Raw genomic sequence first — 26,653 nt, 5'->3', positions numbered from 1 at the left:
TTCGAAGCATCTGACATTCTAGGACGGGTCGGGGGGGTGGTGGGGGCTCTGCTGGGTTAGCCTGCGGATGACCCCTGCTTTTAGTAATACAGACTTAGCTCATGGCTTTAGTACCGACAGGAATCCTCTACTATTAATCATTTCCAAACAGTGGATAATGGGTTCTTAAACAAGTATTTTCAGGGTCTTGCCTAACCTTATCTAGAAATCTGAAAGTAAATGCTTATTAAAGTGGACTAACTAATATAATAGGTGCTCTTGAGCATCCATCACCTAGAGAGAGACAGGGATACAGACAGGGGGAAGGAGAGAGCGAATGATATAAAGACAGAAAGAAAGGTAGAAAGAAGACCAAAAGAAGAAGAAAGGAAAACTGCCGAAAGAAAAAGAGGGAGGGGAGGAGGGAGGGAAGAAGCTAGAAAGAAAGGAAGAAAGAAAAGGGAAGGAACGAAGAAAGTAAGCGAAGAAAGAACTGCAACAAAGAAAACCATCAAACTGAACTGTTGCGCTGGCAAGAAATGCCTGATGCCTTAGCATAAAGAGTGTATTGCTACATTTCGAGCATCATAGAAATTGGTGAATGGACAGAAAACATAGGGGGTTTTAACTTTAATTCTGCTATTATAGTTTATACCTAGAAGCGGCTGAGCATTTTTAAAAAATAGCACACCAAAAGCTAAACAATAGAACAATAATGCTCCTCTGAAAATATTCACTCTCTGCAGTCATAAATCTTAATCTAATCAATAATGCCTGAAATTGAACTGCAGACCTCAAAAGTGGCATCCTTGCCTCCCCCACTTGTCCTATCTTCTCCCATTCCTGGCTGTTGGATAACACCAGAGTTATTTCCATGACATTTCACAGAGGGAGGAGGCTGACTTTTTTTCCCCCAAGCTCTTCACATTAATTTAAAGTAAACACTGACCTGGTAAAGAAAGCAAGAGAATCTACATTACTCTTTGAAGACTAAAATTTGCTTTTAAGAAATCCTTAATACACACAAACTAGAATACTGATTACTTATCATGGATCAAAAAGCTGCCAAAAATGTATTTTCCACTTCATATTTGAACGTCTACAAGAAATTTACTTAAGGATTAGAGCACTGGGGTTGCAGACTTGAATGCCATAGCATCCTTTACAACTGTCACTTCTTACCAAACCATTTTATCTCTGAGCATACCAGGAAGAAAAAAAAAAAATCCTCAACGCTGGGGATCCAGTTTATACACTGTCTTCTTTCGCTGCATAGCAGCCTCTGTCTTAAGAATTCTATTGTGTTGTCTTTCAGTCAGGTCTTTTTAGAGAGTCAATGTAATTTAGCTACAATCAAAAATTCAGAACAATAGTAACTCGTCCTCATAAAAAATATAAAAGACATACATTTGAAAGTAAAGGTACTCAAGCAAGAATGGAGTGCCTGAACATTAATTTGCAATCACAAGGACACAGGGAAAAAATGAAAGGTCCTTGTCAGTACTCCTAGCCAACTGCTAACCTCAGTTTAAGGAATGGAAGAAGAGATGAAAAGAGGTCCATCTAAATGAGATTTTTACAGCTGGCTCAACAAAGGACAACTTAATTTTCAAAGCTTCCAGTAATAAATCATTTTATCCAGTGATGCTGGTACACTATGTGGATAAAGGGAACAAGCAGAGGAAATACCTACAGATAAATGTAGGGGGAAAATGTTTAAAATGCTCGCTATTACCCAAAGTCATACTCTGGCTTGATGTTTCATAGGGCAGTAGGCTCTTTCACATTGATTTCTTTTAAATATTTCACTTCCTTTTTTCTTAGGATGACCAGCATTGTTTCGGGCACAGTCAATTTAAGACTTCAGAATTCACTTTTTAAAATTGCATAGAACCAGAAATATGAAAAAGTGCCAAAAAGGCAAGGTGAGGAAAGCAGAATCAAATGCTCACCAATTACATTTGTAATTATGTTCTATGATTTCTGCTTAACACAAGCTAGTTAAAAGGACAATATTAGTGTAATAGGTTTTGCAGAAAGAGCACATAGGCATTTCCCAGCATGCTTGAAGTGCATTAGTAAGGGAAAAGAAACATTTCAGAAGGGAGGAAGGTTTCATGTCACATATTTAGCTTTCAAGACTAGAGAGAGCATTCCATTGTTACAATTGCACAGCTATCATACTCCTGGCAATAAAAATTACAAAATTCCTGGAAATTCAAAAGATTAACATCAAAAGATGTTCATTAGTCACTTTTCCTCATTCAAATGGGATTTCAAAGCACAATTCCCAGCAGCCCACCTATGCCCTGCTCCACAACACACAGACACCCACAAACCCCTTCTCTGCCTTATTTTTTGGGCAAAGGTTTTATATGGTAATGCGTGGCCCTGACACTGTCCTTTGAATGTGTGATGAGCACCCAGTCTCTTCGCAGTAACCTCTCAGCCCCTATTTTCCATTTCACAGGCAGGGATACTGACATTTTTGCTTTAATATTGACATAGAACACATATCTGAAAAAAAAACATATTTAAGGATGATAATGCTAAGGCAAATGTATGTACATAAGGAGACTGCTGTGGAGCCACGGGCCAGAGGCACGTTCATCGATTTCCACAGTGTGGGTGATGAATTTGTGTTGACTCTCTCTTGCCAAGACCCCTTGTGACCGAGAGCACAAATATTTTAGACTGTTGTCTCAGACTGTTTCACAAGCTCAGAGGGATAGTCAATAGAACTTTTCATTAAGGAAAGGTCTAACTAGCACTAACAAATTCTGACTTTGCTCAGAGAAATGGCATGGCCAAGCTGTGTGGGAAATGTTCACTTAGGAAAGATGTAGACAATTTTTTTTTAAACGAAGGTGACGGTGGGAGTGAATATTTACTAGTCATCCTCTTTAAATCTGCTTTGCAGCAAAAGTGTTGTCTTAGACTTATAGACCCTATAACTCGGGTGAATGTATACCCTGTCATTCAAAAACCAAGACAATTTTGAGACCCAAAGAAGCACTGTCAATAATTTAATTGGACTAAAGACATAAAGTGGGCCTGTGGGCTGAAAACTTACAATCACCCTGCTGACAGCCCAGAGTTGATGAAGACATTTGAGGAGAGAAAGGGAAAAGGATTATCTGTCTGAGAGTGATAAGGAACTCATCAGGAAAAGAAAAATATGAACCACCAATCTGCAGACTTTGAGAATATGCGGCAAAAGTGTCTGCAAATTCCTCAGCTTATTTGGCTTATCCATAAAACTGTAAATAATTTTAGCCAAATAAACTTTGTCTTCTAAACTGCAGACACATTTTTAACAAAATCATCATTGTCCATCAACAGTATATACATAGTCAGCTCTGAAACTTTAAACATAACAATAAAAAAGTACTAAGTGTTCTCTCTCTGCAAACTGAAGCACATTATTCACTCAAACATTCCATATTCATTAAGAAACAATTATTTTATAAATAATCAGAAATATAATTATTTATAAACAATCTCTTTTGCTTCACAAAGGAGAACGACGCTCCTTTTAAAGCTCTGGGACAGTCCAAAGCTTGGATTTATAATTCCTGAGACATGGAGATTAAAAATTTTCCTCCAGGAAATCAATAAAGTAATTCCCTAAGAGAACAAGGGAACGGTATCATAACCAAGTATAGACCTACACTAAAATATATTCTAAAGAAATTGAGCCTGAAACAGGTAAGTCCTATTTTAGTACTGATATCCAAGTGGAGTTTATATGTAGATATTGCAAGAAAATAAAAGCAGTTTTGCAAATTTTTATATGTTAAAATAATTAATATAGGATACAAATATATATAATCAAGAATAACTGAGAGTCATATATTGAAATCAAGAGCTATGTAAACATGGTAAAATATGAAAAATTTAGGAAAGGTAATACCTTTTCTGATACCCGCATAAGTACTAGTCAGACCATTTCTCTTCTTTCGGTGTCGATAAAGCCAGATGCTAAAAACCATAAGAATGATCCAACAGGCAGCCCCAATTCCTGCGATGAATGCCGGCTGCCTCACTACGTCTGAGATCTGCTGAGCAAGGCTGACTTGGTCCTCAGGTGACACAGGATTTCCATGAGAATCTGAAAAAGCCATCTTTGGGTTCATTCAGGTTTAAAACTCAGTGAGACAATAAGCACATGCTTATATACATAAAATGGCCATCATTATGTTGTTAATTTTTGGACAATGATTTCTGCTTTTCAATGCAACAGGCACCATTGTCAGTTAAAAGAGTTCACGAGATTTGGGGCTAGATTATATTCACTTTATATTGATTCGAATTCAAAACAAATATAATAATTTTATGGGATATATTTAAAAACAAAGATAATAGCCCACAATTTCTACATTTTACTCCAGAAAACTGCAGTTCACTGATGGGATTTTAAGTGCAAACTGAGATAAAATACAAATTACACTTCTAAAAAGTGAAATACTTTAACCCAAGAATACAAATAAGGAGTACTGAATGGTGGTTGTTTAGTTGCTAAGTTGTATCCGACTCTTTTGCAGCCCCACGGGACTGTGTGCGTGTGTGTGTGTGTGTGTGTGTGTGCGCGCGTGTGTGCGTGCGCGTGTGTGTGTGTGCCTGCGCGCGTGTGCGCGTGTGTGTGTGTGCGCGCGTGTGTGTGTGTGTGTGTGTGCGTGTGTGTGTGTGTGTGCGTGTGTGTGGGGTGCATCTCCTCTCCCCCACCCTTGAATAGTCGTAACTACCTAAGTCCTAACTAAGTAAGACTCCTAACTACTCAGAAACACATTATTTAAAACTATGTTCAGAAGGGTCTATAAAAATTCAGGATCATTAAAAACCAGTGAAAAACTGAGATTATGCTGTCATTGAAAGAACTATGAAAAAGTCTTTTCTTTCTTTTTAAAAGGAATTTTTACTTTTCTGTTTCTGGCCACACCATGTGACTTGTGTGATCTCAGTTCCCCAGCCAGGGCTTAAACCTGAGCCCTCAGCAGTGACAAGGAAGAGTTCCAACCACTGATCCGCCATGGAACTCTTAAAGAAAACTTTCCTTTGAAATAATAACCATGGCCGGAGACAGCTATGAGAACATTAAATATGGACAAGATGATCAAGTGTTACGAATAGTCGAAAAGGCTCCTATCTTCTCTCGGCTATTTTGATTCAAGAATTTAAGATTGATGGAATTATGGCTATTAAAATTCACTTAAAAAAAAAAAAAAAAAAAAAAAAAAAATTCACTTAGTTCCCATTTATGTTTCAGCCTAAGATACTCATTGCTCAAGCCCACCATTTCACCAAGTCACACAGAGCAGTCTGCAAAGTCTATAGAAGTCTCAAAGCTGTTCTTTTATCACCAAGGAACAATCTACTTTGTGGGCACTAAGAGATACCAATGCTGAGGATGCCCAGTGGCAGAATTCTTACTATCTGTAAGAATTACTTACTATCTGCATCTGCACTCTTAATGTTCTTGCCCTACAACATCTGGTCAGACGGGAAGGTGTTTGCCTATTTCATTAGAATTGGCGCTTTCTTAGAATTGTTAAATCATTTGACTCTAAAATTGTTCTGCTAAAACCACCTGCTTTAAAGTAGAAACATTTGTTCCAGTCCCAAACTCTTTTTTTTCCAGAAAAAATAATTAGAATAACTCATTGTTTATGAATAATATTTCTCAAATACAAAAAATACAGATTTTTTCCCTTATTAAAAGATACTGCTTTCTGATAAGACACTGGCAGGTAAAATAAATAGCATCCAAGGCTAAGGAAACAACCTTAGGAAAATAGCCTTTCCTATATAGGGCTAAATTGCTACTCATGTTGTGTATGGCTGTGTTTTTTATTTACTTTTTTCTTAAACAGAATTCCAGATTTCATTCTATGGAGGGTCAAGGCTGAAAAATCTATTTTCACAAGCAGTTGCTGTCACCTGCCTTCAACTGTTTCTTGACTGAAAGTTTCATTTCATGTTCCAGACTCTTTTATCCATGGTTATCCTAAGAGTACTTCATCCTCTGAAAGTTCACCAACCCGATCTATTCTTTTTATTTCTAATACACCCTTTATATCTGCTAGGTTTATAGATTTCATGGCTATTTGTGCAAAGTTAAGTTGGGTGGCTTCAGATTTTATGAAGACAGCTAAGAGGGGTTCCATGCAGGCGACCAGATGGGCTTAGCAGAATAAAGTGTGGTGTGACTAATGAATTAAAATGGCCCTTCAATATCTCCGTCTTTGTCTCACTGCAGCTGAGGCTATATTAAGATATGGAAAACTGGAACACATTTATAATTTCAAGAAAACCAATTTGATCCTTAAATCCTATGATTTAAATCTTAAATAAATAAAGTTACACATGGTCCTTTTTTCCAATTCATTTTTGAAAACCCAGAACTAGAAGTCATATATTATTTAAAAAATAGGCAAATGACATGACAATGTACAGGGTCATTGCCATGTAACTTTTAGTTTTAGTAAGTTAATACTAACTTTTCATAAAACTAGGCAACTATGTGAGTAAAAAGACTTATGCTTAGACTGTTTTCTCCCTTATCTTAGGTAATACTATAATAGATGCATCAAGCAATTTTTAAAAAATTGTTTTCTATACTGCTTAAAAATTTGGAATAAATGAACCAGAAATAAAACCATGAAGCTATCTTTTTTTGTTTGCTTGTTTAAAAGTTGTGCATATTATAATCTCTGCTGGAAAAAAAAAAGTGTTAAAGGTAAAAGATATTCTCAGAATTAAATTCTGGCCCATGTCTGCAGCAGAGGCGACAGGCTCTCCACTAGAGGCTTGAATGGTTCTCTCATAGCATAGAGCTCTCAGGGGGGAACTCCCTAGCCAGTGACTTGATTTTGCAGTGTTCCCATTCATCTGCTTGGAATCACAAAACCGAGCTCTTTTCAGCAGCGACATGCACAGTTTCCATTTAAACCTTGCCCCACACTGTATGTTTCTTCTCTTCCTTTCTGCCGGCCCAGGGTCAACCTTGGAAGCCGCATCAACCTGAGACTCTCCATCGCTGGACTTCAGGTGGACTCCGTGTCACTTTACAGAAATTCTGCAAGTGTATCTGGCACAGCAGATGGTATTCTTTTGACAGCAGAACATCAACAACAGTTTCCAAATTGAATGTAAATTTCCTTATGTACAGCAACAAAGTTTAGTAAAAGTAGAATGCTTCTTAATTTTGTTCTGAGACAATTTCTAGGATGTCATCGATATTACCAACATGAAACAATACTATGGACTTATTTGTAATATACAAAGATTCATGTATCTGACTCTTTTTCATAATTTAGCAACTGGCATCAAATACTACTAATGCTTAACTTCTGATCTGGAAGGAACAAAGTCGACTATATGCGTCTCAGTATCATGAAATTTAAATATCATCTCTTAACATCTCTTAACACCATTTCTCTCCCCCTTCCATTTATAATTTTGTTGCTGTTTTTTTGTTGTTGTTGTTTCTTTTAGATTTGACTGAACCATTTGTAAATTTGAATTTTATGTTTATGTTGCTATAACGAAGTATGGCAACTAAGTGTTCTGCCAGTTTTTTATTCCTCTAACTAGTTTTGAAGCACATTGCATTTTTAACTTTCTAAGTAACTAGCATTTACCATATTTCAATGCTCTTTAACATCTCAGTCTATCTTATGCTATCACATGCAATTTTAAATAGACAAAAATGGTAAATATAAATTGCATATTGCTCTAAACTTCCAATACTTGGTTTAAGTTTTGCATAGAAATATTTTTTTTTACCCAAACCACATCTTTCCTGTTCCCTGAGGTATCCTTTGTTGTTTTTTAGTTGCTAAATCCTGTCCTACTCTTTTGTGACCCCATGGACTGTCAGGCTCCTCTGTGCAAGGGATTCTCCAGGCAAGAATACTGGAGTGGGTTGCCATTTCCTTCTCCAGGGGATCTTCCCTACCCAGGGATCGAACGTGGGTCTCCTGCATTGCAGACAGATTCTTTACCATGGAGATACCAGGAAAGCCAAGGAGGTATCATTGGTGCTCAATTAAGAGTATTTGTTGAACAGATGGAAAAAAATTCAATAGGGCAGAATAAGGATGATACTGAATATTTACAGCCTTTTGCTCAAAATACCATTGAAAATGTTTGTTCGGATAAGTTTAAATTTAGTTGTGATATTACAGACAGATTAAGCTAACAATCGTATTTTTGTAATTCTATTGCCACATTCCAGTCTGTGCAACTTGCACTGGCTGCCTCCACTACGTACAAAAAAGAGGACAGTGGGCACAGAGGTAAGTCTTTCCAACCAGATCCGCACCGGCACTCACCTAACTGGATGAACTGTGGCTCACTCTTCACCCCTGAGCCGGCCCCCGTGCTGGCTGCCACCTCTACACTGTATCGGATCCCAGGAACCAGTGAGGGAATAACCACAGAAAAGGTGGAACCATCTACCGTCTTGTTTATATGGTATCGCGTTTCATTGCCCAGACACCAAACCTGTAAGGAGAACAGTTATGTAAGTGAACATAAAGATCAACGCAGTGTTGTGGTTTTAGACCTCGACAGAGTTCAGGTCTATCATGAGCCTAATATAGGAAGTTTCCAAAGTCATTTTCCCCTAGATCTAGTTCTGAGAAGATGCTTCTTGTCAAACTTCGTGTTAGTAGTACATTACAAACCTCTCTGAACTTTCTTATACACTTGTAAAGGATTAGATCAAGTGATTCTACAAATGTTTCTACAGAGGATTATACCAGGCGATTCTACAAATGATTCTACAAAGACCCTGGTCTTACCAATGCTTATCAACAGGATTTGCTTAAAAAAAAAAAAAAAACACACACCAAGGTATTATACACCAGAAAAAGATAAAAGGAACTTGCAAAAACTTGTATATATCCAGATAAAGAACAGTAACTTCCTTATCACCATTCAGTATTTGCATTTCTACTATAGACCAGGCATAATACCAGATATCACAAAACAAAAATGTCTAATACTTTATTTCAACACTTCTCTGGGATAAAATTACCTGGTGCTGTCACAGCGCCATCACTTTTTATGTCAAAACCAAGAAGCAGTTGATTTAAAAAGAGAGAGAGTAAAATAATAAAAAAAAAAAAAAAAAAGAGAGAGAGTTTCTGAATAATCTAAACTATCTTGGCATAAACATGGTTTTTAAAAATAAAACAAGGACACGTTTAGCACATGGAACTCTGCTCAATGTCATGTGGCAGCTTGGACGGCAGGAGGGTTTGGAGGAGAACGGATACCTGTGTGTGTGTGACTGAGTCCCTTGGCTGCTCCCCTGAAACTATCACAACATCATTAACTGGCTACACCCCAATACAAAATAAAAAGTTCACAGTAAATAAAGAGATGGAGCCAGGACCTATTACAGAAGTCTTTTCCTGAAATATGTGTTCCAGACCAGCAAGACCTAAAAAATAAATAAAACTGAACATAAAGAGTGAGGATCATCCTAAGATTTACTCCATCTATAGGATGTTGAACTATTATCAATGAAAGAAAAATAGCACTCTGATCTTGTGTTTATGGCAATATTAATCAGTTTTTGATAAAATACAAGATCCTAATAACAATACATATTTGATTTGAAAGAAAAATATTCTAATAAGAAAATTATTGTATTTCTCATTAACTTGGATGATATTTGTGGTAGGAAATTATTTTTAGGAAATTAAGATTTCCGAACTATGCTATAATCCTTAAATTTCTCTAAAGGATTATTGAATTATTAGAGTAATCTTTTGCAATGTTGTTGATCTGGGATATGATGCATGAGAGTATCTGGACTCAATTTCTATAAGAAAATGATCCATGCAATAGCAAAACATGCTCTGTATTCTTTATGATGTCCTCAAGCAAGGTGCAGGATTATTTTCAAGTAGCCTATTGTTTAAACTGTAATAGGAAATGGGATTTAAAATGAATCTAAGAATGTGAGTGTCCTTTTTCACATGGGCAAAAATCTTTTTTGCTTTGAAAGTTAATATTATTTTAATATAGTTTCAATGCATAATACCAACAAATGGTCAGACTCTATACCAGGGTCTGATCATTTGGAAATAAAGAGTCCTTTGTGATTTTTTCCCCCAATTACATTACACAGCTGAACCAAAGCCACAAACTGATTTTGTACCAGTCAATCAGGTTGTGAAAGGCATTTTATTATTTTAAATTGACCATGAAGTTAAATGAAATCCACCCTTTCTCATTTCTTTAGGAGAGAAATGAGTTTTGACTCTTAGGGGAAAATGCCTACATTAACACAATTTTGCTTGAGAGCTGAGACATCGCCTTATTCTATATGCTCAAAAATCTCTATAACAGTTTATTTTTCCAGACTGAACCATAGCATCCCAGTATTGAAATAATCTTGAAACTCATGAGAAAGTTCTTCAAAGTGTAGAGACTCTTACCTATTAATCACTCAATTACAGTAGAAGATCTAATTTCAAATACCCTAAAATACACACAGTGCGTTTATAACAGTATTTTAAATACTTTTTTAAAAAATGTCACCCCTTTAAATTTATACATAAATTCATAAAGAGGTTTTTAGTTTGTTTTCAAAAGTCATTTTAAAATAAAATGTTATACCTAAAATTGAGTTCAGTATATTTGGCCATTGTACAAATTATTTTGGTACTCAGTATATTTATGGCCTTTATTTGGGCCTTACCCAAAAGTACATTTCAAAATCACCTGGAAAGATCTACCAAAGAATATAAACAAGGGCCTTATTACCGATACTGGATCAGAATCTTTCAGAATGGTGACCACACACCTATATTTGGAAAATAATTCCCTAAGTAATTCTGACGTTAGCAAGCAATTACCTGTAGAATGTAAACATGTATTTACTTTCTTACCGCCAATTTCATATCAATAGAAACAGGTAAGTTTTCACATTTATGAGGCAATTCAGTAAATATAATTCAACTGGTAACTAGAAAAATACTGAGGTATCATGGACGTATAAGTCACTGCCTATAGAAATATACGTTTTGCAGTTAAAAAGTTTTCTAGTATGTAATGTGTTTACATACATATTGAAAAAATACAAGTGAAATTTACTCTCTTGTGTGACTTCCCTAATTTAATCTATCATTTACTCATTTAACATAGCTCATTAAGACTGTGCTATAATGCTTATTCATTACTAGGATAAATCTCATGTCCCTAACTTAATTTTATTCTACTCTGGCATGCTTGAATATATTTGCTTGAAATTAATCTAGGTAAGCCTTTCTAAATTCAATGATTAGAGATGATTAACTTCACAGGTAAAAATAAATATTTAGAATCACTGAATTAAATTACCTTCAATATAGCATATGTTTAAAAAATTTCAGTCAAACATATATAGAAATTTAAAATTGAATTTCCTCTGAGACATAAAATTTTGTTTAGAGATGCTGAAAGATGAAAACAGATTTATTAAAAAATTTTTAGGCACACTAAAATAATTTTTCCAACTTAACTCCAATGTTACAAAATTTCAAATGTGTTGAAAAAAAGAAAGAAACCATATCTGATACAATTCCATGGGGCAAACTAATTCTGCAAATTCATTTAAGCTTGATTTGGAGGGGGGGGGAGAAACTTTGATTAGCCTTTACATGTGTTGTTTGTGTGAGTACCTATATATACTGTGAACAGGTAAATACTCTTTTTCAAATTATTTTTTGTTTCAAACGGCTTAAGAAAAAAGTATTTCACAATTATTGACTAAGCAAAGTATTTAAAAAATAATTTATGTTGCTGTGGCCACCAGCAGATGGCGCCAAATATCCATGACCAATATAACCAAGTTTGCTTTTTTACTATACATGTTATTTACCTTATACTCTTGGACCATTCCATTTTGATTATCTTCAGGAGGTGGCTGCCAGCTAACCAGAATTGCAGTTCCATTTCCATCATTCTTTGATACAGTTACACTTTGAGGTGGGGCACTGGGTGCTATTAAATTATTTTAAAGAGCAGGTTTATAAATAAGCATACTAGAAAACAGGCATTTTAAAGCTTGAAAGCAGGCATTTAAACCATTAAACAAAACATAGAAAGTTTATGTCTATATATATATATATGTATATATATAGTTTTTAAAGATATATCTCATCCAAGTCTGATTAGTCCCAAACTATTTAAATTTTTCCTCAATACTGCTAACCTATTGTTACTGTGAATTTTCTATAACCAAAGTTATATATATAATCTCCACAATACATTCCAGGAGAATTTCTCTCTCTCCTACCATAGTCCTATGTTCTCCCTAAAATGTTCAAAAGTATAAACACTAACCATCCATGACATTAATTGTATTATAATTTATTGTAATCAAAGGAACAATTAAGGAACAATTCTTGTTATTTCTAAAGATTATACTTGTGACATGTAACTTGTAACCTTTATGTAAATATAATTTTAATTTCCAGTTATATGGTGGCTAAACATACTGGTTTGTGTAGAGCTGAGGGTTTTCTAGGGACATGAGCCATAAAATGTTAATCCCAGAAGGTCCTGGGCAAACCAAGACATTACTCACTTTATTTACAAATCATCACTCAAAATAACATTTGATAAATGAATGAAAAAATTAATGGAAAGGCAAGCAAATTGAGGATAATTACATCTTTAAATGTGAATTTCAGTTCTGAATAATTAGATATATCCAAGATACATCATTAAGTAAAATAATGTTCACATTTGCACATTTTTATATAGACCACTTTTAAAGCAAGTCAAGTATTACAGACTTTAGTTTTTAGTAGTTCTAATTAAATAACTTCTATTAACAAAATATAATGCTCACTACCAAGACAGTTAATAATGTCACTATTACCATTAAAAATTTTCAATTAAGTTAATAAAAGCCTAATGAAAGTTTTGCAATGCATAGTCATGACATATTTCATTATACTTGCCTTCTTCTAGGGTTTTGGCAAATTTAATTTCACTATCTGCTCCTTGAAATTCATTAAAAAAAGGACGAGCCTTAATTTCATAGTTGACTCCTTTTTTGAGATCAGGGATAACCACACTATTTTTGGTTGGGGTCCTCACTTCAAAAACTAACCACTCGGATTCACCATGGTTGGCTCCAGATGGGCGGTAAAGAACTTTGTATCCTTGAATATACTGAGACTGTTGGTCCACCTATTACAATGACAAATAAAATGCAATCACTCATGCCTTCCATTGACTTTTTAGAAAATCATGAAAATTAATGTGACAAAAGGCAAAAAAGTTCTATCTGGCTTCTTCTCACAGTTATCTAGTCTATATTAAGTAGAATATGAAAAACAAATCACTATCTTTTGTAATCTGTTCACTTCTCCAGCCTAAATGCATAATATTAGCTATTAATTTCTATGATTCATGCAGAAATGTGGTGCACCACACCAAGAGATAAGTCAGTGTCAAGGGGATGAGGAAACAACAAGTGTTTTCCATTTTCTTATTTTAAAAGACTACTTATTGCGATTTAGAAATAGTTCTCAGTGAAAAAATTTCATATGTTAATAATTCCATAAGTTAGACATACTCTTTTGAAGAGTATTAGGAATATATAGCTTGTTTCCTTTGAGACTGGTAAAGTTCATTGTGTGTGTTTTTAGGCACTCAATCAGGTCTGACTCTTCCCTATCCCATAGACCACAGCCCGCCAGGCTCCTCTGTCCATGGGATTCTCCAGGCAAGAATGCGGGAGTGGGCTGCCATGCCCTCCTGCAGGGGATCTTCCCAATCCAGTTCATTACTGCAGCACAATATAAAATACATGCAAGATAACATTTTTCTCTGTTTAAAACTATTTCATAGCTACCACAACAAACAATGTTTACATTATAAAATTACCATTGGTGGGGAAGTAAGGAACAGATATATGTAATTTAACTATCTGTTATATATATATATGTATATTTTTCATATAATGATCTCCAAAAAGTCATCTGCTTATTAATACTGAGATCAAATATTACAACAGAAACAACGACTCACTGTCCAGTGCACTTCGATTGAAGAGGAGGAAAGGATGGTGGGGTTGTGGAGATGCAGAACAACATTTCCCAGTTCTCGCTGGACCTGCTTGTGATCCACCCCCTGGCTGGTTGGGGGAACATCTGCAACAATCCCAGAAGACTGTCAAAGCCTAGGCAATGTTTCTGACTTGAATAAAAGCATGGGGAAACAATCCTTTCATTCATAGAAAATCTCAGAAAAGAAGAATCATTCCAACTGTGAAGAATAATTCCAATCTGTGCTACAGAAGAAAATAGGAACAACTTAACCTTTTTACTAGAATCAGGAGGACACGGCATAGAGAGAGAGATAACAAGCAGAGGGCATATAGAAAGCAAAACAGAGCAGGTGGCAAAAATAACAATGGCAAACAGCAGTGTTTGATGGCTCCTCCTAATCACATAATGATCGCTTTCTTGCCTAGGATGAAGGGCTTAGTGCAATCCCCTCTGAGTTTGTTACATAACCTTCTGTAGTGATCCTAACTATGCAAGAAAGGAGATATCCAGGTTTTGTGATGCAGTAGATGAGTAACGAAGAGAATGGAAACACCTAAGTGAAAAGCAAGCACAAAAAGAAATTAGACACTCCTCATCTTATAAGATAAACCTGGATATCTTTCCAAATAAGATATAAGTTAGTGGTTATAAAACGGGGCATGGAAACCATCAACAGGATAGGACAGAATAAATCTGATGAGAAAAGAGTACTTAACATCTATTTAATTGATGGTTGCATTACTTTAATTATCGAAGCCCTGTCAAAAAGGTTCAATAAATCTCAAAATCTTAAATCTCAAAAATATCAACATTTTTAGAAAGAAGACCAAGAATATAGTAATAATTAAAACCGATACTAGTGTTCATTTATGTTGGATTTTTTTTCCCAACAAAGAAGTATTTTTGCTAAACTTACTAAAAAGTCTGTACTTGATAAAAATTGCCTGTTTCTACAGAGATTTTCTAAATACAGATGCTTTGCTTTGTTTACATTAGTATGAACAAGAGAAGAAAATCAATACTTTCATATCCAGAATTGTCCTTCTCAAATACTGTATTTTGGCACATATAATCTAGACTATTTTCCATCTCATAAGCAACAGAAACAAGAATTTTAGTTTTATGAATAATTAAATAAAGAACTGAGTTTAGATAGAAAACAAAAACATGGATACTAAAAGTGAGATCAGTTATCTGGGAAAATAATTTTAAAAAGAGTGGATATATGCATTTGTATAACTGATTCACTTGCTAGACACTTGAAACTAACACAAGACTGTAAATCAACTATACTTCAATAAAAATTTTTACAAATGAGGTTGGTAAGTATCTTTGATGGAGTTCAGGGAAGGCAGGCAAATGAAACAGATGACAGATCAAGAGTGCTATTCAAGAATCTTTGATGTAAAACCTTGATTTTATACACATACATACATATATATATACACACACACACACTGAGCCCCTGACATAAACTTAAAAGTAAGCAATATGAGAAAAACTGAGTTTTGTCTTCTCATATTTTATCATACATTAGGAATAGCTTTGGCTTGCATTGGTCTTCAGGCCACAGACTACAGATAGAAAATACTTGATTGTAAGTTTTCCATCTCAGGTATATTTTCCCTACTCACTAGTCTCCATTGCTCGTAGAACTTAATTACCATCTATCTCTAGGGCAAGAGTGGCATTCACGGACAGAATTGGCAACTCCCCAACTCAGCCACTTGACAGCTATGTAACACTGGGAAGATTTTGTAACCTCACTGTTTTTCAGTTATCTCATCTGTCAAATGGCAGTATCAGTGGAAGTCATTTTGGAGTGTTTTTGTAAGAACTGAATTTCTTAAGGCATATAGAGTCCTTTTGTTGAAGGTAGGGATTGGGTCCATTTTTATGAACGCAGAATACCTAGCACAATGACATACATATAGAATGTGTTTAATTAACACGAGTTGAATTGAAGTGAATTATTGTATGGAACACATACACATATTATACATATTAGCTTCTAAATATGCTCTCTCATATGTAAGATTCCATCCTCAGGGAAATCATCTGCCTTCTAGGAAGTATCTTCAAACATGTCAGTAATCATTTTTAAAGGTAACTACTATAATTTGCATGGCAATCTCTAATTTCTCTGGTTGAGGTAACCTTGCTAGTTAAGCCTCTCATGAAAGTTTCTAGATTCTCTTGCCTACTGTAACCATCTTAGAAATAGAACATTATTTCAGAAAATTCCTCACAAGAAAAATAGAAAGTAATGTTTAACAGTGTAATACTGAGGCATTTATTAATTGGTCTCTTTATTGTTCTTGTTTTCCTTCTCCTCCTGAAAGAAGTGTATTATCATGTAAAAGGTCTTCCCAACATTCAGACTCAAACTTGGAGGAAATCTTAGATATGATTTTACCCCTGCCATTTCCCCAGTATTGGAATTTCCTAAACACGATCTTTGAGGGTGGGATTATTCAGGTCCCATATCATTATTTACAATAATTGGTCTCTTATTACCTAGAGACCTATCCTGTATAGGTATCCTGTATATTCTGCATCTGTGTACACATTCTTTAAAAGATAGGGTTCAAGAATGCTGTGTGGACAGAATGTAGATAAAGAATAGTATTAACAGTGGCAACAACCACCTTCATTTCAGCAGTGTCTCCAATCCCCCCATGTCACCTGCTAGCTGCCCATATCATCTCCCTTGCATTATCAAATCTTATATTTGAGAGAGCACATTTTGATCACCCTGGGATAGGGTTACTGTGACATTGGTCTACCTGACTCCTGAACAGGAAACTATGCCCTATATATGCGCAACTTTAACTTATGACCCAGTTCACTCATAGGAATCTCCACTTGGGGAAGACTTTCTTGCAACCATGCTGCAGAAGCAGTTAAAGGAGTTATGCTGGGATTTCCTTGGTGGCCCCGTGGTTAACAATTTGCGCTCCCAATGTGGTGGCCAAGTTCAAACCCTCGTCAGGGACCTAGATCTCATATGACACAACCAAGAGTTTGGATGCCACAACTAAAGATCCCATGGGGCACGCCTAAGACCTAATGCAGCCAAATCAATCAATCAGTCCACCAATACTAAAAAGAAAAATTATGAAAACAAGAAGCTTGCCTGCTTCTTGTGAATCAATTTCCAACAAGTCTTTCCTGAATTCCCTCCACCTCGGCTCTTCCCCAACTGCTTACGCATTCTGTTTCTGTCAATTGGATTTTCCCAGGTTCTTCCCAGGCTCCTGCTATGGTCTGACTCAGCTCAGCTTCACTGTGTCTCAAAAGCTGTTTAAAACTAGACAGTGAAATTTGCCTCAATGTTAACTTCCATTCGCTGGTCTTATTAAGGTGCCTGGAGTTAGTACAACCATATCTTGCTCACACACAAGTCTCTTAAAATATTAAGGAAAAAAATATATCAAGCCTAGTCTAACTTTATTATTTTGGGGGATATTTTTTGTGCCAAGTTCTGAATTTTTTTCTTCCCAGTGATAAGAATTTTGGCTTTCAATGCAGCCTCCCCAACCATCCTCATCTTCCTCTTAAATATCTTAAAATTCTACCTGAAATTGTAGTGCTCAAAAAAGAACACATTACTCTATTCGTGATCTGACCAGTTCAGATTTTGCTCTGCATTTAATTCTGCTAAGACTACATTTGATTTTCCGACAACTACTCACTCAGTTGGCTCTGGGAGGTGTTCTAATCGACTTCAAACACTGAAGTCACCCTCCCCCCGACCCTGCCCTCAACACACCCAATGCACATACTCCTTTTAAGCCCAGTATCCTCAGCCTATCCTTCTATAGCTAAATTTTAAAACCTAAGTTCAAGTACCAGGTTTTTAAATTTGCTCCATTAATTTTAATCTTGTTAGTGCTGGCCCATCATTCCAGTCTGTCGAGTTACTTAATTCTGGTTCTCTCATTCAGCATGCTAGCTGTGTTTCTCAAATTTTATGAACTTCCCTTATTTTTAGTCCAGTGAAAGGAATACAAATCCAATGACAAATGACAAAGTCTTATGGTATAACATAGAAAAGAAATCTGAGTCCTGCATATTCATAAAATTGGCTAATTTAATCCTTGTCCAATCCTATGGGAGTAGGGATTTTTAGCCCCATTATATAGTTAAGGTAACCAGTGCTCAGGACTCACTAGCTTGCTAATAGACTAAGGAGCTGAGATAACAAGTTCTTTGATTTCAAAATTGTATGTCTGTTTCACTGTTTCCAATTTTCCAGCTGACATGGGTTCATTTCATTTAGGTTGTTCTACTAGCTATCATGTATAAAGGAAAGTAGATTAAAATTTTTAAAAACAAGTTAACAGATAAATCATTAACTACTTCTCATTTACAGTTGAGGATGTATTTTACAAAATCATTCATATGTGTATATGACAGAATCACAGTTAATCAAAAACTTTCACTAAGGTCTACTGGGTAGAGACCACTACACTGGGGACCAAAGTTTCAGTTCAGTTTACAGCTGTCCCAGTTTCTGCATTCTTTACAAATGCGTATATAACATTGAAAACCTCAAACTGCCTTAAGGCAGGCTCCAAGACTATTAAAGCTACTGGTGAAGTGACTCATAATAGCAAATATATGCATTTGGGTGTGTTGATTTCACACAGCAAGAAACAGACATGGGCGTGTTCCATAGCTTGGTTTGCTTTTTCTGGGAATTCTGAAACAAAACGTCCTTCTCAAAAGGTTTATATGCTCTCTAGAGAAGACAAAATGTCCCACATGGCAGCTAGACTCTCTCCCAAACCTGGAAAAAGTAATTTAAATCTTTCAGTATTTCTGTGTACAATTTGCTTCTATCACTGTAACTAAGTTTCAATTTTTGCTTTGGAAATACACAAAGATAGAGACATTATGATTCCTCTGTATGTTGACAAAAGATCTTATATTTCTAATTCCTACCATCTAGAGCTAACCTTTCTTTACTAATCTTATATGAATAAAGTACATTTTAACTGTGATGACAATATGTTGAAATAAAAGGTACAGGTTGATTCAAATTCACCTTTTTTTTGATATATAAGTTTTACCACTGCTTAAACATTAAAATAACAGGAGGAACAAGAAGGTGAATAGGAGATAATAATCTGTTGAAAGCTAAAAATAATTCCTATTCATGAAAGACAATAAAAAGCAGTATATCCAGAATGTGGTTCAAGTGAAAAAATTTCCAATTTCAAATGTGTTTAGAAGCAGCTTCAACATGTTCACTTTTCCTTGTATCTGTTTCTTTAACCCAGCTCTGATGAACACATACATGATTTCCATTGGAAAATTTAATATGTTATGTTTCACATAACTGACAATGAAAAGATAGACCAAAGAATATACAGACCTAGATTATTTTTTTCCATGCTTTGTAGGAGATTGGACAGAGGGGTTAAGAACAACTATCTCTTACATTTGTGTGATTTCTAGAGAGTGTTACTTGATTATGTTTGTAATGTTCAAGACTCATTCCAAACGTCATGAATATTAATCTCATAAACAAAATTTACTTAATTTTAAATACAATTAAATATTTTCTGATTTGTGATTAAGATTAAATCACAAAAAGATTTGTGATTAAGATTTTACATTCACATGTAGTCATATTTAAAAATCAAGAAACTGAATATATTCTAAAAATATTCCCATAATATTCTTGCTCACTGGATTTGTGACTTTATAAAATGAGAAACATTTCTTTGTTATTTGTCAAGTCATGGAGTGCATAGTCAAGAAAAGAAAGTTTGCAGACACCATGATTTAAAAATTAATTGAGCAACTTAAACAGATATATTTTAAATATATAATCTTAGCATGTAGTACAAATGATTTTATTTGTATAACTGTAACATCTAAAGATAAGTTAGGTGTCCTAAGGCTGAGTAAATCAATACTTACCTTGTGTTTTCACTGGGTCTGATATCTGGCTTGGATCACTAATTCCATATGCATTGGCTGCCCTCACAAGGAAAAGGTAAATTGCATTAGGTTTGAGTCCTTTAATGGCAAATGTTTCTGTTTTCACATTCTCCGCTACGGTCTGCCAGCTGCTACCAGATGCATGGCTATGGATAGAGATGCAAGTTAGAATATGCAGATTTAATGGTAAATCAAAAAAGAGAACTAGGAAACATCATCTTTGCTCTACCTGAAGGCTTCTATAATATAAGATGTTGGAGTTGCACCTGAATTCAAATTTGGTTGCCATGACAACGTTACTGTATTTCGGCTGACATCTGTAACTTCAGGTTTTGAGGGGGCACTAGGAATTAAATTTGGGTCAGTGGGTCTTGGAGGCTGAACTGGAACTCCAAATTCTAACAAAGAAGAAAGAAATGAAAGATGCTTACACAGAGAAGCACATAAATGTAGATAAAATATCCATCCCCTACTTAGACTTCAAGACATCCACTTCATCTTTTTACCAGGAAGTAAACAACTACATTTCAAACTTTAAGGTAAAATACTATCAAATGTACCTTGGACTTCTATGTAAGCACTCCACGTTGCTTCACCACTGGGGGTTGATGCAATGCACGTGTATCGACCAGTATCACCCAGCTGAGAAGACAGACGGAAAATAAATATCTGGAACAATCAAGAGCTCACTGGGCTGGAAAAACAGTTATAGTTTTGTATATGGCCCATGAATATGGATAGCTGCCTTAAAATGCACTAACCAGAAGCTTCCTCTTAATTTAACATGTTTTTATTGAATGTGAATTAAAATACTGCATGAAGACAAAGACAAATTGTTATTCTAATCGTATGATAAAGATATAGTATTTAAGTGCATTAACAGCATCAATTTCTCTGTCAGGGACAGTACACGAGGTATATAACCTTAAATTCAAAGGGTTAATCTTTAATACTGATTTATATTTCATATTTACTAAGTCACATAGTAAGGCTAATAAAGTATAGCCAATGACTCTTCTTGCTGTTTCATATTTTACTTGAGTTACATCCACATGGATAAAGGAGATAAATAGGTATTTAAAGAAAATGGATACACACAAAATGATTTCTTCTTAAAGCATTCCCTCTTTTTTCTCACTTTATTTTTTAACCTGTAACTTCAGGCAGTTTAGCAAGTATAAAGTTAGACCCCAGCTAGAATGATGCTTTCTCCCCCTTCAAAAGACTGGCTGCCAGAAAACAAACACAGGTCACATGTTCAACGGTAAAATCCCCAGTAGCATAATGAGCCCATATACCTCTGCTTAAGGCAATAGCTCTATCAGCAAATAATACTGGATAAAGCAAGAATACTGTCATCTTGTTCTGGCAATTGTAATAACAAAATCACAATCATTGTCGCAAAAAAGTACAACATATTAACTTTCATGGCACATGAAATGAACTATGTTGATCCAAAACTCTAAAGAAGCCGCTCATAATAGGCAATAAAGCAATTGAAATTTATGTTTATTGCTGTCAAAGCTATTCTTTCATATGCCCCATGAGCTTGTCTCGTCTTGACCTAAAATGAAAAAGAAAAATCAAAACAAAACAATACAGTCCTGAAAAGAACAGGTATGGGATGTGATGTCCTGGGAAGGTAAATCCCCTAAATTGTTCCCACAAACCTGTGAGATTTCATCATTTCACATTCTGATTTGAAATGTACACTGAATCTATACACTGCTTTATCATTTTTGTTTGCATGTAGAATATTCTGTAATTGCGAAACGCTGAACCAAATATTCACAATAGAACTCTTGAAGCTTACAGCACATAATATAGTACTGGAAAATAACTTTGAAAGATGGAAGGAATGTATTATATCACTGCTTGGGAGGTATTTTTTTCTCCCACAAATTCTCATCCTTTTCTCCTCCATGTAAAATCTTAAACTACTTGCCATGGGTTAAATCATGAGTCATTATCACCAGAAATATACACAGAGAAGTGGCTGAAAGAATAAAGCATCGAATTACAAATATATTAATACTGCTATTAGCATTGCATTATTTCTAAAATTTGAGGCTTCAACACTGGTTTGCTGGAGGCAAAAACAAAGTGGAGCAAAATGGGAAACCCAGGGTGTCACAAGTTACCTTAGCATATCGGATCTGTAGTACTCCGGTCTCCAGCTGTTTGATTCGAGAATCTTGGGTTGAAACAAGGACTCCATCCTTTCTCCACAGAATTGTGGGCACTGGGCTGCCTGTGGCCACACAGCTGAGCACCAAAGTACCATCCACTGCTACAGTCTGATTCACGGGACCTTGTCGAATGACTGGGGGAGGTCGGTCTGCAATCACTGCCAGCAGAAACAACAGGAAATAGATTTCTGCAACTGGAAGCAATTTTCTAATCATCTGAGCAACAGCAGTTGCTCTAGGCTTTGAAACACACTAATTAAACAAGTAATTAAAGTAGGAGACATGCATTATTCAGAATGCATTTCTATGATGTACTGATTCAGAATATGAAAATGAGATACAATGTACTCCTTTCAAGTGACCAACCACTGACTAGGCTTACTGCATTGTCCAGGGACCTGTTTAATTTAAGAGTTCAGAGAGTACATGTGGACTGTGAAGATGTACGGTGGTGAGAAGTGGAGTACTGTGCTTTTTAAATTTTAAAATATGTGCAACACAAAATGACAACAAAAAACTATTTACCCCAAGGAAACGTATGAGACAGATTTTCATAAATGAACCAAAGCCAACTTGATCATTGTTCTGTGTTCAAGAGACAGAATGATGGTATCACACCAGCATGTTTGATAATTTTGTATCCGAAAACATGCTTTGGACTTTGATAACTGACAAATAAGTATGACAGAGCTCTTTCGATATTGGAATTTTTTCTATTAAAAGAGTACATACTTAAACATATCTCAGTCCTAATAGATTCAGGGAAACTGGAAATTGTCCAAAAATACTGTTGGTAGGTGGTAGCTCAGGTGATAAAGAATCTGCCTACAATGAGGGAGACCCAGGTTTGATCCCTGGGTCAGGAAGATCTCCTGGAGAAGGAAATGACAATGCATTCCAGTATCCTTGCCTAGGAAGCCTCATGGACAGAGGAACCTGGTAGGCTACAGTCCTTGGGGTCTCAAGACTCGGATAAGGCTTGGCGACTAAACAATGACAGATCCAAAAATATAACTCAAGCTGATACCTAACTCAGGATATAATACACTTCCATATCAGAATTATAGGAATGGCAAGATGCTTTCACTAATTGTATTATCTTAACAGTTTTAACGTCCTATGAAAGGAAACAATGGAAGGCAACTTTTATAAAATACAAATAAAATTACTTTTATTATATGCTGCTGCTGCTGCTAAGTCGCTTCAGTCGTGTCCGACTCTGTGCGACCCCATAGACGGCAGCCCACCAGGCTCTGCCATCCCTGGGTTTCTCCAGGCAAGAACACTGGAGTGGGTTGCCATTTCTTTCTCCAGTGCATGAAAGTGAAAAGTGAAAGTGAAGTCGCTCAGTCGTGTCCGACTCTGTGTGACCCCATGGACTGCAGCCTACCAGGCTCCTCCATCCATAGGATTCTCCACACAAGAGTACTGGAGTGGGGTGCCATTGCCTTCTCCGTTTTATTATACGAAAAAAATCTAAAAACTTTAGCTGAGACAATAAAATCATAATTTTAGGGAAAAATCCACAACAACTGTAGTGGAACAAGAATAAATCCTGCATTAGAGAGATCTTCTATCCCTTGACCTCAGCAATTTAGGTGAAATTTCATAGATAGTTTTGTAAATGATTAAACAAACAAAAAAAAGTTCAGTTTTCATTATTAAAATTTAAAATTCTGAATATTAGTTCAAAAATTTTATGTCATGAGTATTCAAAAGACAAATCTAAGAAATTGCCTGCTTAAAGAAAACTAGTGGCCAGAGTAACTAAATTTTGGATGCAACATTTTCAAGCCTGGATGTGTCACATTCAAAGTTTTATGCACCAAAGATTCTGCACAAGCTGGAGTCACACTTCAATTTGTTCCTCATTTATCATGCAATAATTATTAGTGTTGGGCATTCAATCTAAGAAAAACAAGAAAGCAAGAGAGTGAAATCAGCAACTGTGCATTTTCACTTCGCCCTTCCAATTCTCTTCCATCTTTGGTTGCTAGTGTGAAATTTGTTAATACCGTAGGGGTGTATTAGAAGGCTGGAGATTGAAACTTGGCAGGAATGTTTCAGATACTCCACGGGTGAAAACTATAAGCCAATAATTCCTTTGCTTAGAATTGTTTAATCTTTTCTACATTATCTGTTAAGTTTGGCTAAAATCAAATTAAATGCCCCTTCTGGTATGTATGAAAAACTAATGATAATGTTTTGCACTGAGGTTTTTATAAGACTCTACCACTTGTGTTCCCCCGATTCTAAGAATCAATGAATATTTATTTCTAGATATTAATTAAATCAGTAACAGAGTGGTTCTTTATAACTGACTATAATTAAGCCCAGAGTGCAGTGGTTTATTTTCATAGTCTTGTTATATTTAGCAATAATTCAGTGTCTGGGGATTTATTCAACTTTCTGTGTCTTCACAGTTCTTTGATATTTGCCTCATATTTAGCATCCTTTGCACTTCCCTTTTCCTATCCCATCCCAGAATAATGATGTTGTTTCCCAGTTACTGATTTCTTCCTGGTTTACCTTGGGTGGTTTACAAAAATAAGCAAGAAGAGAGGAGCAGGCTTGATTATCAGCCTCTACCATCTGTCATGTGTCTTTAGGCAAGTTCTTTTTATTATCTAAGTCTCTGATTTTTATCTGTAACATGAGGATAATAATACTTGTTCTAACCAGCTCCAGGGATTGCTATGAAGATTTAAGCAGAATAATAAATATTCCATGTGCTTTGCTAATTGCAAAAAGCTAGACATTTATATGAATTGTGAAATCACCACTTACCCTTTTCTATAAAATAGGAATATGCAAATCAGAGGCAAAAAAGTTCATTAAAGCAATTTTACATTTTTAGGTAAGACAATGGAATATGTTGGTGTCACAGATTAGAATAAAATACTGATAAAACATCTAAAGTTATACAAACTAAAGTGCATAGCACATTTACAAATCAATCCTAAATTTAGGACTATGAGAAAAACTTCAAATAAAGAGTCTAATAGCTCACATTTGGGTTATTAGAATGAATTATCAGGTAGTAAAACAGGATGTGTAAGAAACAGAAATATGATTTAAAGAAAGTGCGTGCATGGACTTTGGCATCAGAAGGATTCAGCACAGTAAAATGAAAACGTTCCACATCTGTGCTAATATAGAAACCAAGGACTTCAAGTGGCTACTGAGCATCTGAGTGTGGCGGGTGTGACTGAGGAACCGGATGTGTAACTTTAAGTAATTTTAACTGTTATTTAAATAACCTCATGTGGCAGGTGGCTACTGTGCTGGCCGGTGCAAACTTTGGGTTTAAATCTCAGTTCTGCTAGCTAGTATCGGAAGGCTCTGGGTATATATATATATATTTTTTTTTTAATTAATCTATCTTTATTGAAGTATAGTTGCTTTACAATATGTGTTAGGTTCTACCGTACAGCAAAATGAACCAGTCATACGTATACTTATTCCCCTTCTCTTCTGGACGTCTTTCCTATTTGGGTCACCACAGAGCATTAAGTAGAGTTCCCTGTGCTATAGAGCAGGTTCTCATTAGTTACCTATTTTATACATAGAATCAATAGTGTATATATATATCAGTCCCAGTCTCCCAACTGCTCCTATCCCCACTTCCCCCTTGGTATCTGAGTAAAACAAATATTGCATATTAATGCATATATGTAGCATCTACAAAAATGGTGTAGCTGGTCTTACTTGCAAGGCAGAAACAGAGACACAGACATGGAAATCTGGGTCTATCTTTTTACCATTCTCTGCTTCAGCTTCCTTATCTGTAAAGTGCAGTGTCAGGTTTGAAATAATTGATCTGTTTAAAGTTACTAGCATAGTGCCTGGCACAAAGGAGACATTAAATAACTATAACTGCTTATTTTAACTATCAGTATAGTGGTGATGGTGGCGATGGTGGTGCTGGGTCCAGCAGGGTAACAGGTGATGTACCCCTGTTAGAACAGAGTTTATATAAGTTCACCTAGTTTTCCACATGTTCAGTGAAAGATTTAAGGACCCTAAATATAAAGATATAACATCAGAGGTAATATTTTTGTCACCTCAAAAAATAATCATAAAGTCTATGTTACATATAAATATAGTCATAAAATAACTTTAAGTGGAAAACAGTATAGAATAACATACACGCTCTGATGAGTTTAAGGATGCAAAATTACATCTATGCACCAACAAACGGGGCATCCCAGGTGATGCTAGTGGTAAAGAACCTGCCTGTCAAGGCAGGAGATGAGACATAAGAGAGTTGGGTTCAATCCCTGCGTCAGGAAGATCCCCTGGAGGGGGAAATGGCAACCCACTCCAGTATTCTTACCTGGAGAATCCCCAGGGACTTAGCAGCCTAATGGGCTGCAGTCCATAGGGTAGCAAAGAGTCAGACACGACTGAGGGGACTTAGCATGCAGACCAACAAACGTAAGAGTCATATATCACAACTGCCATCAGTTTGCAAAA

The 26,653-nt window shown here is 35.7% G+C and overlaps 1 protein-coding gene across 1 annotated transcript in view; it reads right to left on the bottom strand.

Moving 5' to 3' along the window:
* ROBO1 (roundabout guidance receptor 1) overlaps positions 1–26,653 on the bottom strand; it is a 444,051-nt gene that overhangs the window by 52,359 nt on the left and 365,039 nt on the right. The window contains exons 9-17 of the mRNA XM_065913546.1: positions 22,130–22,335; positions 20,549–20,630; positions 20,218–20,386; positions 19,968–20,134; positions 14,017–14,138; positions 12,942–13,173; positions 11,855–11,976; positions 8,313–8,484; positions 3,893–4,090 (exon numbers count right to left, since the gene is read on the bottom strand). Of these exons, the coding sequence (XP_065769618.1) occupies positions 3,893–4,090; positions 8,313–8,484; positions 11,855–11,976; positions 12,942–13,173; positions 14,017–14,138; positions 19,968–20,134; positions 20,218–20,386; positions 20,549–20,630; positions 22,130–22,335 (1,470 nt within the window). The remainder of the gene's footprint in view (positions 1–3,892; positions 4,091–8,312; positions 8,485–11,854; positions 11,977–12,941; positions 13,174–14,016; positions 14,139–19,967; positions 20,135–20,217; positions 20,387–20,548; positions 20,631–22,129; positions 22,336–26,653) is intronic.

This window comes from Muntiacus reevesi, chromosome 21 (genome assembly GCF_963930625.1).
Source record: "Muntiacus reevesi chromosome 21, mMunRee1.1, whole genome shotgun sequence".
Taxonomy (NCBI): domain Eukaryota; kingdom Metazoa; phylum Chordata; class Mammalia; order Artiodactyla; family Cervidae; genus Muntiacus; species Muntiacus reevesi.
The sequence above is the reverse complement of the archived record's forward strand: the minus strand, read 5'-3'. Positions and strand labels throughout refer to the sequence as shown.